A 13,982-nucleotide genomic window follows, 5' to 3' on the forward strand; every position below is an offset into this window, starting at 1 on the left:
TGTCAGCACAGGGCCCGACGCAGGGCTCGAACTCATGAATTGCGAGATCATGACCTAAGCCGAAGTCGGACACTCAACCGACTGCACCCCTTTTTGTTTTATGGTCTGTGGTAGCCACTTTGCTGAGCACGCCATGCCCATTGATTATCTTTCTGGAAGACTCCTCAGCATCCCTCTCTCCGGGGGCTGGACATTCATAGGTAGTTCTTAGCAAGTGTTCTCAAGGTGCCCCATCCCTCTGTCCCTTCATCTGATCCTCTCCCTCTGGAAGAGGAAACGGGATCTCAGAAGGGCTGAGACACAGCCCAAGCTCGGCAGGGCCGAGCTAGAAGAGCCCTCCTACTCCAGAACCTTCTATTTTTCTCTCGCCTGGCCAGGTTTTCAAAAATCCTTTGAATTACAGCGAGAAAAGATTGCAGGCTGTCCCAGCCGTGGGTCTGGGCTCCCAGGGGGCAGCGTGGGGCTTTGGGGCATGTGGCCTGGTCCCCTTGGGCCTGGAGAGCTGTCAGCGGGTGGAGGTGAGGGCGTGGCTGAGATCAGAGCTGGGTGGTGGTGACTTCCTGTCAGGCAGTTTCCTCAGACTGAGACGGAGGCAGGAAGACACTTGCACTGCTCAGCGGAGTAGCTGCGGGGACGGGGTTCTAGGCACAAGGTGCTCCCTGCAGGAGCACTTTGGAGGAGCCGTCTCTCGCGCGGTCTTGGGTCAGGTCCCGCTGTGTGCTTATAGGGACATCCGTCCTGCTCATTACTGGTCTGTGCTCAGGAGGGATCCTCAGGCCTCTGGAGGCCAAGTCGGGGCCGATCGAGGCACCTTCCAGACCCGAGTCTTCTTCCTGCTTCTCCCCCTCTGCTACCCCGTCTCCATCCTGACTCCAAGCTGTGGGGCCCGTGTGAAGTAGGTGGGCTGGAGGGTGCCGGCCAGCGTGGGAGGGGGCGCAGGTCTGAATCCAGACCTGAGCGGGTTGAATCCCGCCCTCATCCCGTCCAGCCCTGAGTCTTGCTCAGCATAGTTGTCCTAACCAGTCTCAGCCCCGGGCCCTCCCCCAGGCTGGCTCCAGGCACCTCGGGCGGGGCGTCTCACTCCCATCCTGGCCTTCCCTTCTGGCCTTTTCCAGAGGGCCTCAGGAGCGGCCCAGGCTCCTCCGGGCCCCTCCATCTGGTCCGCCCACCCAGCCCTGGGAGTGAACGGCCTGTCCCTACACCGGGCCCGGCCCCACACTGGCCCCTCCCCAACCTGGGCCCCTCCGAGTGCCACCCGCTGGTGCAGCCGGGCCCTGGCCTGCCCTGGCGGCCTCCCCTCGGCTCCCTGAGCTGCTGTGTGTGGGTTAGAGCAGCTGAGGGTCTCTTTCCTGGTTAATTATTAAATATATAAGTAAAATTACCATGTTTCCAGTTCATTTACACTGAAATCATGAAGATGTGTCTGCAGAAAGGATGTGTGATTACCCAGAGCCCCAGGTCCTTTGCAGCTCTGACCCTGTGCTTTACTTTACTCCTGGGGCCCCTCGTCCTGTCTGTAACAGCCTGTGCACCCCGCTGGCGGGCTGTGACCTGGTCCCCCTGCATCTCTGTGACCCGGGTGGATGGACGCAGCAGTCAGGGTGTTATTTTAAATCTCTTCACGACGTGTTGGCAGAATACAAGCTGTCAGCGTCTTTGCAGGCCGAGTGGTGCCTTTTCACTTTTCATTTCAGGAAGAATCCGTGTCGGGGGGCGGGGGGGGGGCGTCCACCTTCCTGTGACATCTGGCAGGTCGAGGCCAGGACCAGGGCCCCGCTGCCTGCCACCGTCATGCAGAGAGCAATTCCAGCAGGGTCCCCGTGCCTGCCCAGCGCCTGGGCGCCTGCTGCCCTCCCTCCCCCCACCCCCTCAGCAACGTCCTGCCTGCGGATATGCACATGGACACGTGGGGCGCGGGGCTGAGTGCCTCCAGGAAGTGACTTTTCCTCTGAGCATCATTTCTAAACACAGGAGATCTTTTTCTTCTTTTTAAAAACATTTTTTTTGATGTTTATTTCTGAGAGAGAGAGACAGTGCGAGCAGGGGAGGGGTAGAGAGAGAGGGAGACACAGAATCTGAAGTAAGCTCCAGGCTCTGAGCTGTCAGCACAGAGCCCAACGCGGGGCTCGAACCCACGAACCGTGAGATCATGACCTGAGCCAAAGCCGGATGCTTCACCGACTGAGCCCCCAGGCACCCCACTGAGCCTCGTTTCTTTTTTTTTTTTTTTAATTTTTTTTTTTAAATTTATTTCTAGGAGAGAGAGAGAGAGACAGCGTGAGCAGGGGAGGGTCAGAGAGAGAGGGAGTCACAGACTGAAACAGGCTCCAGGCTCTGAGCTGGCAGTCAGCACAGAGCCCGACATGGGGCTCGAACCCACGAACCACGAGATCATGACCTAAGCGAAAGTCGGACGCTTAACTGACTAAGCCACCCAGGCGCCCCTGAGCCTCGTTTCTAAAACAGGGTCGCTGTCACTCCTCATCATGTGGCCTACGTTAGAGCCGGCACTCAGGGCCCCCCGGAGCCCTTGAGGCCAGGCTTTGTGCCTTCCCCCCTGCATCTCTGAGCTGCCCCCCTGGTCACTGGTGAGAGGAGTAAGGACCATCTAGTAAACATCTTTGCCCTGCCCTGCGCCCTCCCACCCTGTGCCCTGCACTGGGCCGCGTGGGTCCTGGTGGGCCTTCTGACTCCAGCGCTCCCTCTGGCCGTCTTTGTTCCCACCTCGTCCTTTCAGAAGAAAAGCAGCAGGCAGTGCATGGGCCTGGAGCAGCTGCACAGCCTCACCCCTGCTCTGGCTTCCTCGGCAGGTTCACAATGTGGCGTTTGCCTTTGAGCTGATGCTGGACGGAGGCCTCAAGACCCCCAAGGCTCGCCCTGAAGGTAATGCCTCCCCCCCCGCCCCCACCGTGTTCCCACTCGGGACAGGAGGGCCAGGCGGGTTCTTAGCAACCCCTAGATTTGGAGGGCGTGGCCTCCGCCCACGAGCCTCAGGACCTTTGTCTCCTGAGTGGTGTGCCACTGTGGGTGCCACACAAGAAGAAACAGTGGGTGCCAGCTGTTTCTTGCCTTGAAGGGTATTAAAGGCTCCCTGCAGTTGCCTGACGGCTGGGTTGACGGCCCTGGGGGCCAGCAAAGGGCAGCGCGTGTGAGCAGGGACGAGGCACGGCCATGCTGTGTAAAGCTGCACAGCAGCGGGGAGGTGGGGGGAGCCAGTGGTGCGGCCACCAGAGCAGGGAGCTGGGGGAGCCAGGAGCGGGCCAGGCCCCTCCCTCAGACCCGGCCATTCACAGAGGGCATCGGGCCTGCCTGCCGCCCTGTCCCCCCGTCACTGCAGCGATGGCCGGTGGTGCGGGGGCCCCATGGGTGTGAGGCCTCGAGGTCACTGTGAGGGTAACTGGCGGGCAGGCCACCTCTCCCCCCGGAGTCCTGGCCTCCTTTGCAAAACGGGAAGGCGGGACAAAGGGTTACGTCAGCTCGCCTCCTGCCCTGACCAGCCGGGTCGCGGATGCCCCGGGACTCGATATAAGGACAGTTGTTGACTCACAGCGGCCGCTCAGCCTGCCTCCCTCCGCAAGAGATGCTGTTCTTGCTCTGGGGGTTGGGTCCCTGCAGGGGGAACGCAAGGTGATCATTCTGTGGCCCGACAAGGCGCTTTTCCGTCATCTGGTCTGATGGGCATTCTACAGGGGCCCGGAGCAGGGAAGTCCCTTGTCTGAGCTCAAGGACAGGTGATAAGACCCAGATGCCCCAAGTCCAGGAGGCCTGGTCCCTTTCCCCCCAAAGCAGGCAGCCTAGGCTCGGGGGCTGTCGGCTCCTCCAAGGGTCCTGCCGTGGGCCGCCCCCGACCCCGTTGCCCGACCTCGAGGGGGCTGGATGGAGTGGTGGCTCCCACCCGCCCTGCCCCAGAAGCTCCACCGTCGGTCCTGGCGCAGGTTGGCCCGTGGCCGTCGGAGCCCCCACACCATGTAGACATCATGGGCCCCCGGACTTGCCTCGCTGCAGACCCTGTCCTGGCCGCCCAGCTGCTCACTGAGAGGGGAGGTGGCCCGGGGCCCCTCGTGGCAGCCTGGGTCTCGGGGTGGCGCCCCCCCAGGGCGTCCCGGAGGTGGTGGCTGTCGGCTCCTCCCGGGACGCGACAGGTGTGTGCCGGCACCAGGCCCGGCGGCCTCACCCCGCCCACGTCTCTCAGTTTCCTTCCGCAGATGTGGTGAACCTGGATCTCAAATCCACCCTGAGGGTCCTTTACAACCTGTTCACCAAGTACAAGAACCTAGACTGACCTCAGCGAGCAGCGGAAACCTCGGCGGGGGCGGGGGCAAGGGGGGGGGCCCGGCCAGCTTCCCCTCCGAGCCGGCCTTACCCCACCCCTACCCCACCCCACCCTCCCTCCCTCGTGTAATTCCCATAGCTCCCCGCGGGGAGGACCCCGGGACATGCGGGCTCTGCCGGCGCCCTGGTCACACCCACACCCCCAGCCCACCGGGGGGGCCGCCCTGCAGATCTCTGCACCCCGCGGCCACCCACCCCGGGCGCTAAGCACATCAGTAGCGCTGCCCGAGCAGTGACTCACTGGAGTGACGTGGGGCGCTCTCCTCGGAAGCGAGGCCTTTTCAGCACAAAGCATTTTATAGTTTTAAAAGCTGCTTCTAAAGTCCCCGAAGCTTTCGATGGGACAGGAGGGCCCGAGCCACGTTGTGCTTCTTGACCGGTGTTCTTTCATTTACTTTTTGCACAAACATCTAAGACCCGGCTGACCCGGCCGCCGTGGCGCGGGAGGAAGGATTTGCTGAGGCTATTTCTGTATTTCTTTTCTTCTTCTTTTTCTTTTCTGTGACAGCCAAATGGGCTGTGTCAGGAACTACATCAAAAATATTGCTCGATCCATCTCAGAGGCCCTGTTTGGGAATGCGTGCGTTTTTTAAACTTCTGGAAGGGGGAGTCTGTCAGCTTGCCGGGGGGGCTTCCGGGACAAAGTGCCACAGGCCTAGGCAGCAGAGAGGGGTGGTCCCAGCCCTGGAGGCCACAAGTAGCACCCGGGTGTGGGCTTACGGATGGCCGTCTCCCGTGTCCTCATGTGGTCGTCCCTGTGTCAGGTCGTCTGTCCCGGTCTCCTCTCCTGAGGACACCAGACATCGTAGATGAGGGCCCCCCACGCGACCTCGTTTTCACGTACTCACCTCTGCGAAGACCCGTCTCCGGGTACAGCAACATTCTGAGGCGCTCGGGGTGACAGCTTCGACATAGGGATTCGGGGGGACACCGTTCAGCCCTCAGTGGGGGGTATGAAGTGCTCCCCCCTCCTGAGTGTGGCTCTCTAGAACCCTGCTGGCGTCTCCCGCGGGTCACTCAGGGCCACCCGCCCTCTCCCCCGCTCGCCGTGGCTCAGGAGAGAAATAGGGCCTCCCCGCAGGGTTCCAGGCGGCACCTGCGCTGCTCACCCCACGCCTGGGGCCCCACACGTCAGCCTCCGTCCTGGGCTCTCAGCATTTGCCGCCCAGCGGGTCGGGCCTGCCTCTTCTCTTAGGTTGTCTGTCCCCGCTGTCGATGGGCGCCCTTGAGCCGGTTTGTTGATACTAAATCGAACACCGGCGCTCACGACGCCGGAAACGGCTTACTGCTCCGGCTCAGGCCCGCCACTACCCGGCTGTGCCGATGGAGGGGGTCCCAGAGGGGGAAAGAAAGAATTAAAACGGTGTTACTCCGTTTCCTACGGGATACGGTGACATTGAAGACTCACACTGACAGAATAGCCAAGGCTGGAAGGTTCTGTGCTGACTTCATTACCCGTGTTGGCTCCCAGCAACCCGGAGCCGCGGAGGCCGGTCGTCGGCCTCTTTCACAGGTGGGCTTGGCGAGGGCGTGCTGATCCCTGGGGACCCCGTTCTCCCGGGCAGCGAGCCCGCTTCAAGCCCCCCTGCTCCCGGTCAGAGGGTAAGAGGGGTGCTGAGATACGGGTCAACTGTAAACAGGCACGTTGGCCTCACGGTGCTGACTGCACTGTTCCAGCAAAAGAGGTCATCTCTCCAGACTGGTTTTATTCAAGCTGGATCAGAGCTGTGCCTTCCGCACCCCTGTGACGGGCCATTGCGCTGTATGCATCTCCTTTCCCTCCCCTTCCTTGTCCAGTGCGAGTCAGAGTTGAAAGCGTGGCCTGGACATTCGCATGGAGGGAGCAGTTGTGAGACAGAGGAGGGCCGACTCTGGGGACGGTCCCTCCTCCCCTGATCAGCTCCATTGGCCCAGCCTCCATAGTTGTCAGGGTGTGAGTTTCAGGGTCTGCCATGCCAGGGTATCTTCTTGGGGTGACTTGAGCAGCAGAAGCCACTTTCCTTAATCCCAGAAAGTTCTAGAACCCTTTCTCAAGTGACCCACATTTTCAGCAAATTGTGCTTCCATGAAGGGGCGGGGGGGCCCTCCCACAGGAACTAAATCAAAAGCAGCAGAAGCAACTTTCCTTAATCCTGGAAGCTTCTAGAAAGCTTCCTCAGGTGACCCACATTTTCGGTGAATTGTATTTCCATGCAGGGGGTGCCCCCCAGAGAAATTAAGTCAAAGCCAGATCCTTTGTGCCCAAGTGGCAATGCCTCAGGGTCCACGGGTGCCCGAGTGTAGTGTCGGGCAGGGGTCGTGAGAAGGTCACCTTTAATCCTTCTCCGAGTGGCTTTCATTTGCATCCTCCACTGGCCACGGGGAGGCTGCCTGCAGCTTCGTTTTCCCTGTGACAACTGTAGGGTGTCATGCACGCCGAGGCCCCCGTGTGCCCCAATGTCCTCACCACGTGTGACAAAGAGCTGTGTTTTAAAGGAACCGAATGCCTTTTTCACCCCCTTTGTCTTTTTAATTGTTCTGAGCGGTGTCTATCTTGGATTTCTGGATACTAAAGAAAAGCCACTAAACCCTGGCTGTGTTTTGACGCCACCCGCCCGGCTGAGGCTTTTCCTGAGGGCCGCCCGCCAGCCCGCCCCGCTGCCAACCTGACCTCTTCCTAAGCCGGAGACTCGGGCGGGAAAGTGCCGTGCGGAGCAAACAGTGTGCTGTTATTTATTCCAATAAAGAGCTCGAGAGCATGGAGCTGTCCCCACTCGTGTGTGGTTTTTCTTCCGTGCCCTTAGCGGTCGTTGCTTCGTGCCAGCCCAGTGCTTGGGGCTGGGAGGCATGGGCTCCGGGACCTTCCAGCCTAACCGGGAGGCGGGCAGAGGAGCCGGGCCACGGCCCGGTGCCGGGAGGGGGCTGTATGGGTGAGGCCGAGGCTTTGCCGGGCGGGGTCCGCGGGAGGAGGCGGGCGGAGGCACAGCAGGGCATGAGCGGTAATGAGGGCAGAGCCGGCCAGTCGGCCTGCTTGCCTGGTGCCGAGGCAGAACCGCAGAGGCCGCTGGACAGCCGCGCTGTTTCAGGGGGTGGGTCCTTGCACTGAAGGGTGAGGGACCCGGGACCCGGGACCCTCGACGGTGGCCCAGGCTTCGTGCCCAAAGCCTTCCCTGCAGAAGTCATGGGGTGGCTCCGGCGCCTCGAAGAGTCCCGGATTGCTGCCCCAAAGAACCCAGGCTTCGGAGAGACCCCTGGTCCAGAACCACTCTGCTTCCGTGTGACTGCTGGCCGGTTCGTTCTCGCTCACTTTCCACGGTGGGAATTTCCCTCCCCAGATCCCTCCCTCCCTCCCTTAAGATCCACCTTCCTTGGGGCACCGGAGCGGCTCAGTCGCTCAGTCGGTTAAGCGTCTGACTTCGGCTCAGGTCATGATCTCACAGATCGTGAGTTAGAGCCCCGCGTCGGGCTCTGTGCTGACAGCTGGGAGCCTGGAGCTGCTTCAGATTCTGTGTCTCCCTCTCTCTGCCCCTCCGCTGCTCACACTCTGTCTCTCTCTCCTTCAAAAATAAATAAACATTAAAAAAAAAAAGCCATCATGTAAAAAAAGACCCGCCTTCCTTAATCCAGGTTCAGTAGCCTGTCCCTGGGGCCGCTAGAGTTGCTCCAAGCAGAAAGGAATCGAACGCAGGAAATGAGGTGATCCGAGCACCGCAGGAAGGCTGGAGCAGCCGGCTGGGGACAGGCCCCCCCCCCCAAGGATGCTTCGAATGACACCGCAGTGCTGGCTGCCCCTGCTGCTACCAGGAGGCTGCTGAGTGGCTGCTGGCCCCCCGGCTCCAATTTCGGGCCAGATACTTTGCATCTGCCTCTTCGGATGCTCTCGCCGGTGTTTTCTGCGCTGGCCACACGGACGCATCCACGCGTTTCCTTGTCCCTGGCTTCCGTTTGGATTTGGCCAGCAGGAGGCCCCGGCAGGAAGGAGTGTGGGGGAGAGTGAACAAGGTCAGGGGGTTCGCTCCCACCCCCGCCCCTCCGTGCTGGGGTGTGCTGGGCCTCCGTGGGCCGGAGGGCTCCTCTACCGCACCCCTTGCCCACTCAGAGCATCGGGGATCTCCCTCTGGGCTCTGGCGTCCGCTCTGGCCTCTGCCCCGTTGGGCTCTGGGTTGTGACGGCTCGTGCATGTCGCTGGCCTTGGGGTGATCCCAGGGTTGTGGGATCAGGACCACGTTGGGTCCATGCTGAACGTGGAGCCTGCTTAAGCTTCTCTCTCTCTCTCTCTCTCTCTCTCTCTCTCAAAAAAAGAAAACAACTAAAACCTTTGTCTCCGTGATCAGCTACTCAATAAATATTCGCAGTCACATCAGTAATGCTTTTTGTCATTTATACCACTTCTTGTGAACAGACCCACTTTCCTGCCCGCACACCTGCTCCGCTCCTGCTTCCTCCCTGCTCCGCCCCTTTTCTGCCTCATCTGTCGGCAGAGGGAGGGTGCTTGGCCCCGTGGCTCCTCAGCACGGCCACTGCTGCTACGAACACTCACAATTTCATCTGGGCTCATGAAGATTCAAGTTCAGGACACCAGCTCGGGTCTGCGCCGAGCTCTTCTCCTCTCAGGCTCTTTTATACCTTGGCGCACACTGTTCCCTCCACCTGGAACATTCTCATTACGTCTTCCACTGGCAAACTCCTATTCATGCGTCAAGGGCCGCTTCTCTGGAGAAACATCTTCGCCCCCTTGGCGACAGCAGCCACGAGTTTTTATTCATTGCACCTGCTTGGTGTCGGGTGTTCTAGGCACTGGGACACAGAAGACCTTCAGACCTGCGGTGAGGAATCATACAGAGAACTTCCTGTAGTTAAGGCAGTTAGGGAAGGCTTCCCGAAAGAGGAGGCTTTTAAGCTGATGATAAGGATGAGCACTTAGCCGTCTGAAAAGCTGGGCTTCCAGGCAGAGGAAACCTTGAGTGCGAAGACCCCGAAAAAGGAAGGGAGCAGAAGAAAGGGGATCAACATGGCAGGAAGCTGGGGATGGGGAGGCAGCCGGCTGGTCCGTCAGCACCTGTGGGCGGGGCCGTGCAGACTGGATGTTACCTTCTGAGCAGTGGGATGCTGTGGGTGGTTTTGAGTGGTCTGGGACGTGACGATCCCAGGCAGGGGCTGGGGTGTGAGAGGCTGGCTGCGGGGGTCATGCCAGGGGGCTCCTGGGTGGTCCAGGCGGGAGGAAGTGGGGAAGAGGGGCTGGCTGGGTGGAACGATGGCCTGAGGCTGGCTCCCCTCTCCCACGGCGGGGAGGTGGGGGTCTCTGGGCTCAGTGGCTTGGCTGGCACTGCCACTCGGAGCTGGGGAGACCAGGAGGGACTGGCTTGGGTGGCGTGGTGGGGAGGGGAGAGGGAGACCAGGAAGAAATGGCAGATCTGAGCGGCTGCGAGGCACCGAGGACCCTTGGCACTCCAGCGACAGGGCCTTCCTTCCGGCGGGCCGTGGAGGCAGCGGGCCCTGCGGCCCAGCGAGGAGGAAGCTGCCTGCAGACGCAGTGGGGCAGGCCCTGCGGAAGCCACAGGCCCGGAGGAAGTGAGCGGCGCGCGGGGCCCCTGCCTGCCCCCACCCCCCGCCCTCTAACCCCCCCAGGGCTAGGAACCTGCTTTTCTCTGGAAGCCAGGAATCACGATTTGAGCTACGTGCCTTCATTTCCTGGCGTGGAGGAGGCGGCCAGGTGAGTCTCAGCTCACGGGAGCCCTCGGCTCAGGGCTTCCTGCCCATCCGTGATGTTCAGGAGCCGGAGCTCACACACCGAGGGCTCCCGGGGTGGGGGCTCATGGAAGCAGACCCCAGACAACACACCCTTAACTGAGGCCGCACAGGGAGGGGGTCGGGCCGAGCCAAACCCTGAGCCCTGTGCCCCTCGGGCCACCCGTGCGTAGAGGCGGCCATTGGTCCCTCCCTCCCGGGACTGGACAGGCCCAAGGGCCCCATCCTGCCTCCTGGGGAGCCCGGTGGACCATCTCCCCTGAGCGTCATCCAGTGTGCGGGGAAGGAAGGCCACCCCGTTTCAGATGAGGAAACTGAGGCCCAGGGCAGGGAGGGACTGCCGCGGGAGCGGGGTGCGGGGGGAGGGCGGCGCCAGCTCTGTGTTCACGCCACTGCCTCTGGTGAGCTCCGAGGCCAGCCCTGTCTTGTAAGGATCTTTAGGACCAGAAAGGGAGGGGACTTGCCCGAAATCCCCTAGGGTGAGCAGGAGGGAGCCTAGAACCCAGGCCCCCTAACCCCCAGCCAGTGCTCCTTCCTCTCCTCCGGCCACGTCCATCCAACCGAATCCCGTCCAAAAGGACGCTCCAGAATTCAGGGGGCACGGCTGGCCCCCTGGCTGTGTTCTCCCCCGTCCCGGCTTCCGGGTGGGTACCAGGTGTCCCCGGGCTGGCTGCCAGTTGTAGGGGTGGCCCCTGTCTACACCCCCATCTCACCACAGCCCTGGGTCCCCCCGGTGCAGCCAGGCCTCCCCGGGGTGGGTGGGGGCGGCTGGAGCTGACCCCCATTCTGCACGACACCCCCGCCCCGTGTCTGTCTGGGGCCCGAAATGCTGGGGAAACGCTGGGGGTTGAAGGGGGGGCCAGGCTGCCGGCTGAGCAGGAGGGGAAGTGAGCCCGGGTGCCTTCTCAGGGGCCTGTCCTGCCCGGGGCGAGCCCGCGAAGGGCCGCACACGCTCCGTACCTGCCCCGTGGGCCGCGAGACCCCCACCCCACAGAGAGGCCGAGGCTGCCTCGCCCCACCGCAGTCACAGCCCCGTCCCGCACCCGGCCGCCCTCCGAAAGCCAGGCCTCCAGGGAGTGGCACGCGGGTCTGGGCGGTGTGGGCACGCCAGCCTGGGCCCCTCGTGCAAAGGCTGCTGGTGCCACTCTGTGCCCACCTGTCTCGGGCTCAGGGACCTGGAGAGGACGGAGCCGGGCCCCCCCCCCGCCGTCCCTGCCCCCGCAGGAACCCAGGTTCTATGCTGATGTCACCCATCCGCGTGTTTGCCTCAGCCAGCCCCGACCTGTGCCCGCCCCAGGTGTCCTTCTGCAGCTTAGCTCCGGGGTTTCCGGATCTTGACACGGAGGAGGGGGCGCCCTACCCTGACTGCAGGGAGCGGGGCCAGGCTTTCGGGCGCCGCAGGAGGGCTGTGGGCGGGCCGCCCCGCACCTGACCCAGGAGACACCATTTCCCTGCCAACCCTTTGCTCAGGCTGTGCCCTCGGCCACGGGTCCCGCCCCACCCCTGCGTCCTGCCCCTTCTCATCAGGGACACCTGTCCCCTCACCTAGGCAGCCCCCACTCCCCTCCTTGTGGCTCACGGTGGGAAAGAAGTGACACACTGAGCCAGCGTGGGGCTCCTTGGACAGTGATGCCCTTTGTCCCCCGCATCCCCCAGGGCCGGCAAGGGAGAGATGGAGCCGGAGTCCCTGTACAACCTGCTGCAGCTCCCGAAGGCGGTAGGCGTGCCGGCGGAGGAGGAACTTGCACAAGGTGCCCTGCGCAAGTGGGGCTGGGGGCCTGGTGGGGGGGAGGGGGGCTGGGGTCCAGGCGAGGGGAGGGAGACTGGGGGTCGGGAGGGGGGAGGGGGCTGGGGGCCGGGTCGGGGGAGGGGGGCTGGGGGCAGGGTTCGGGGAGGGAGGCTGCGGGCCGGGTAGGGGGAAGGGGGCTGCGGGCTGGGTGGGGGGAGGGGGCTGAGAGCCTGGCAGGGAGGAGGGGGGGCGCCCCAAGTCACTTTAGACGTTTGATGGTCAGGGTGTGTGTGTGTGTTTACAACTGTGTGTGTGCATGTGTGTACCTACAACTGTGTGTGTCTGTGTATCTGTGTCTCTGTGTGTGCGTGTGTGTGTACCTACGACTGTGTGTGTCTACAGTTGTGTGTGTCTGTGTGTGTGTATCTATGACTGTGTGTCTGTGCATCTGTGTGAGTGCACATGTGTGTGCATGTATGTGCATCTGTGTCTATGCGTCTGTGCATTGCGTGTGTGTGTCAATGACTGTGCATGTGTGTACGTGTGCGTGCACGTGTGTCTATGCCTGTGTGTGTCTATGCCTGTGTGTGTCTGTGCGTGTGTGTGGGCACGCGTGTGACACGGCAGAACCAAATCTCCCTGGTGTCGAGGTGCCGGGCTATCCGGGTGACCCTCAGGGAGAGAGCTGCCCAGCCCCCCACGGGAGCCCCACACGCGTGTCACACTCGCCTCTGCTTCCAGGAGAAAAGAAGAAATACCTGCCACCCACCTCGCGGGAGGACCCCAAATTCAAAGAACTGCAAAAGGTACAGCGGGTTTCCAGGGTCCCTGCCTGCTCCCTCTGGAGGCCATCTTTCCATCTTCTTGGGGTGGGGACAGTCCCCCCCCGGCCTTGGCTGGTGGGTGGTGACCCTATGGGTCCCCGGGAGACCTGTTGCATGACTACATGAAAGGACATTTATTGAGCACCAACTGTGTGCCTTTGCATAGATGACCCCAACAAGCCTCACGACGGTTCAGAGGGATCTGCTGTCCCGAATCCCATGGAGTTAACAGTGAGGCTCAGAGGGGTGACCTGACCTTGGGGGGCGACACAAGGGTGGCCAGAGCTGGAGTTTGACTCAGGCCCCAAAGCTTGTGCACTTCCACCTGCTCAGCTGCCCAAGGCAGTGGAGAGCTGGCGAAATGGGCAGGATGGGGGTGAGTCACCCGGGTCACCTGCGTCACCACATCACCCGTGTCTCTCCTTGGCTGTGAGCCTGCCCCACTGCACCTGCTGAACCAGCTGAGTACAGGCAGGCTCAGGCATCCGTTTTCGTCTGCCTTACTTCTCCAGTCTCCACATGGCCTTTCTGTTGCCTCCTCCAGGGAGGCCTCCTTGCCTGCACCACCTTCCACCCCAGACTGTGGCATTGCCCGTCCCCCTTCCCCTCCCTCCCTTTCCCTGGCTCCCTCCATCCCACCTTTCCCACCATCAGATGCTGGGACAGGAGTAGAGCCAGCGCGGCCCATCCTGGAGCCCTGGCGGGGAGCTGATGCGTCTTAGCCTGGGCTCCTCCAGGAGATCAGTGTTTGGGTGCAGGGAGTGAGTCAGGAGGTAATAGCAGGAGAAAGGAAAGCCAGGGGGAGGGGAAGGGGGATGGGGAGGGGAGGGGCCCGCCAGGGGCTAGTGCCAAGCAGGTGCAGAGGCGGAGGGCGGCGCTGCTCCCTTAAAGGCGCAGGGTGCTGCCTGTTGGACCTGGGCAGGCAGCGGAGGGGAGCAGGGGTGTGCGCTGCAGCATCGAGTCTGGGGGATCAGGCGGGGACACCGGCAGCCCCTCGTTGGTGTCCTGGGGTGGTGCCACCAAGTACCATCAGCCAGGTGGCTTAAAGCAAGGGGAGCTGATGGCCTCACAGCCTGTGGACCGGAAGTCCTAAATCAGGGTGCGGGCAGCGTGGGTCCGTCCCGGAGATTCCGAGAGCGCACCCAGCCCAGGCCTCCGTCCCGGCGTCGGGCGGCTCCGATGAGCCTTGGCGTCCCTCCGGGCATAGACTCGCCGCCCCAATCCCTTGTCACAGGGCCTCCCGTGTGTTTCCAGTATCACGTCCCTCCTCTCCTCCTGGGCTGTCCCCAGAAGTGCCTGCTGAGTGTCCAGATTTCTACCAACAGCCTCTTCAAGGCAATTTAGGCTTTTCCTATCAAGGGCCTTCAAAA

The 13,982-nt window shown here is 62.2% G+C and overlaps 2 protein-coding genes across 3 annotated transcripts in view; both read left to right on the forward strand.

Moving 5' to 3' along the window:
• Positions 1 to 7,084, forward strand: part of PARVB (parvin beta) — a 92,136-nt gene extending 85,052 nt beyond the window's left edge. Inside the window, exons 12-13 of the mRNA XM_039236641.1 lie at positions 2,811 to 2,883; positions 4,206 to 7,084. Coding sequence (XP_039092572.1) covers positions 2,811 to 2,883; positions 4,206 to 4,282 — 150 coding nt within the window. The 3' untranslated portion in view covers positions 4,283 to 7,084. The remainder of the gene's footprint in view (positions 1 to 2,810; positions 2,884 to 4,205) is intronic.
• Positions 7,085 to 9,863: 2,779 nt separating this feature from the next.
• PARVG (parvin gamma) overlaps positions 9,864 to 13,982 on the forward strand; it is a 30,686-nt gene continuing 26,567 nt past the window's right edge. The window contains exons 1-3 of one of the 2 annotated variants that reach the window (XM_039237455.1): positions 9,864 to 10,024; positions 11,716 to 11,810; positions 12,530 to 12,594. In XM_039237455.1, the coding sequence (XP_039093386.1) occupies positions 11,732 to 11,810; positions 12,530 to 12,594 (144 nt within the window). In that variant the 5' untranslated portion in view covers positions 9,864 to 10,024; positions 11,716 to 11,731. The remainder of the gene's footprint in view (positions 10,025 to 11,715; positions 11,811 to 12,529; positions 12,595 to 13,982) is intronic. The other variant, XM_039237450.1, reaches the window with a different exon arrangement.

This window comes from Hyaena hyaena, unplaced genomic scaffold, assembly GCF_003009895.1.
Source record: "Hyaena hyaena isolate Hyena2069 unplaced genomic scaffold, ASM300989v1 scaffold_4, whole genome shotgun sequence".
In the NCBI taxonomy this organism is placed as follows: Eukaryota; Metazoa; Chordata; class Mammalia; order Carnivora; family Hyaenidae; genus Hyaena; species Hyaena hyaena.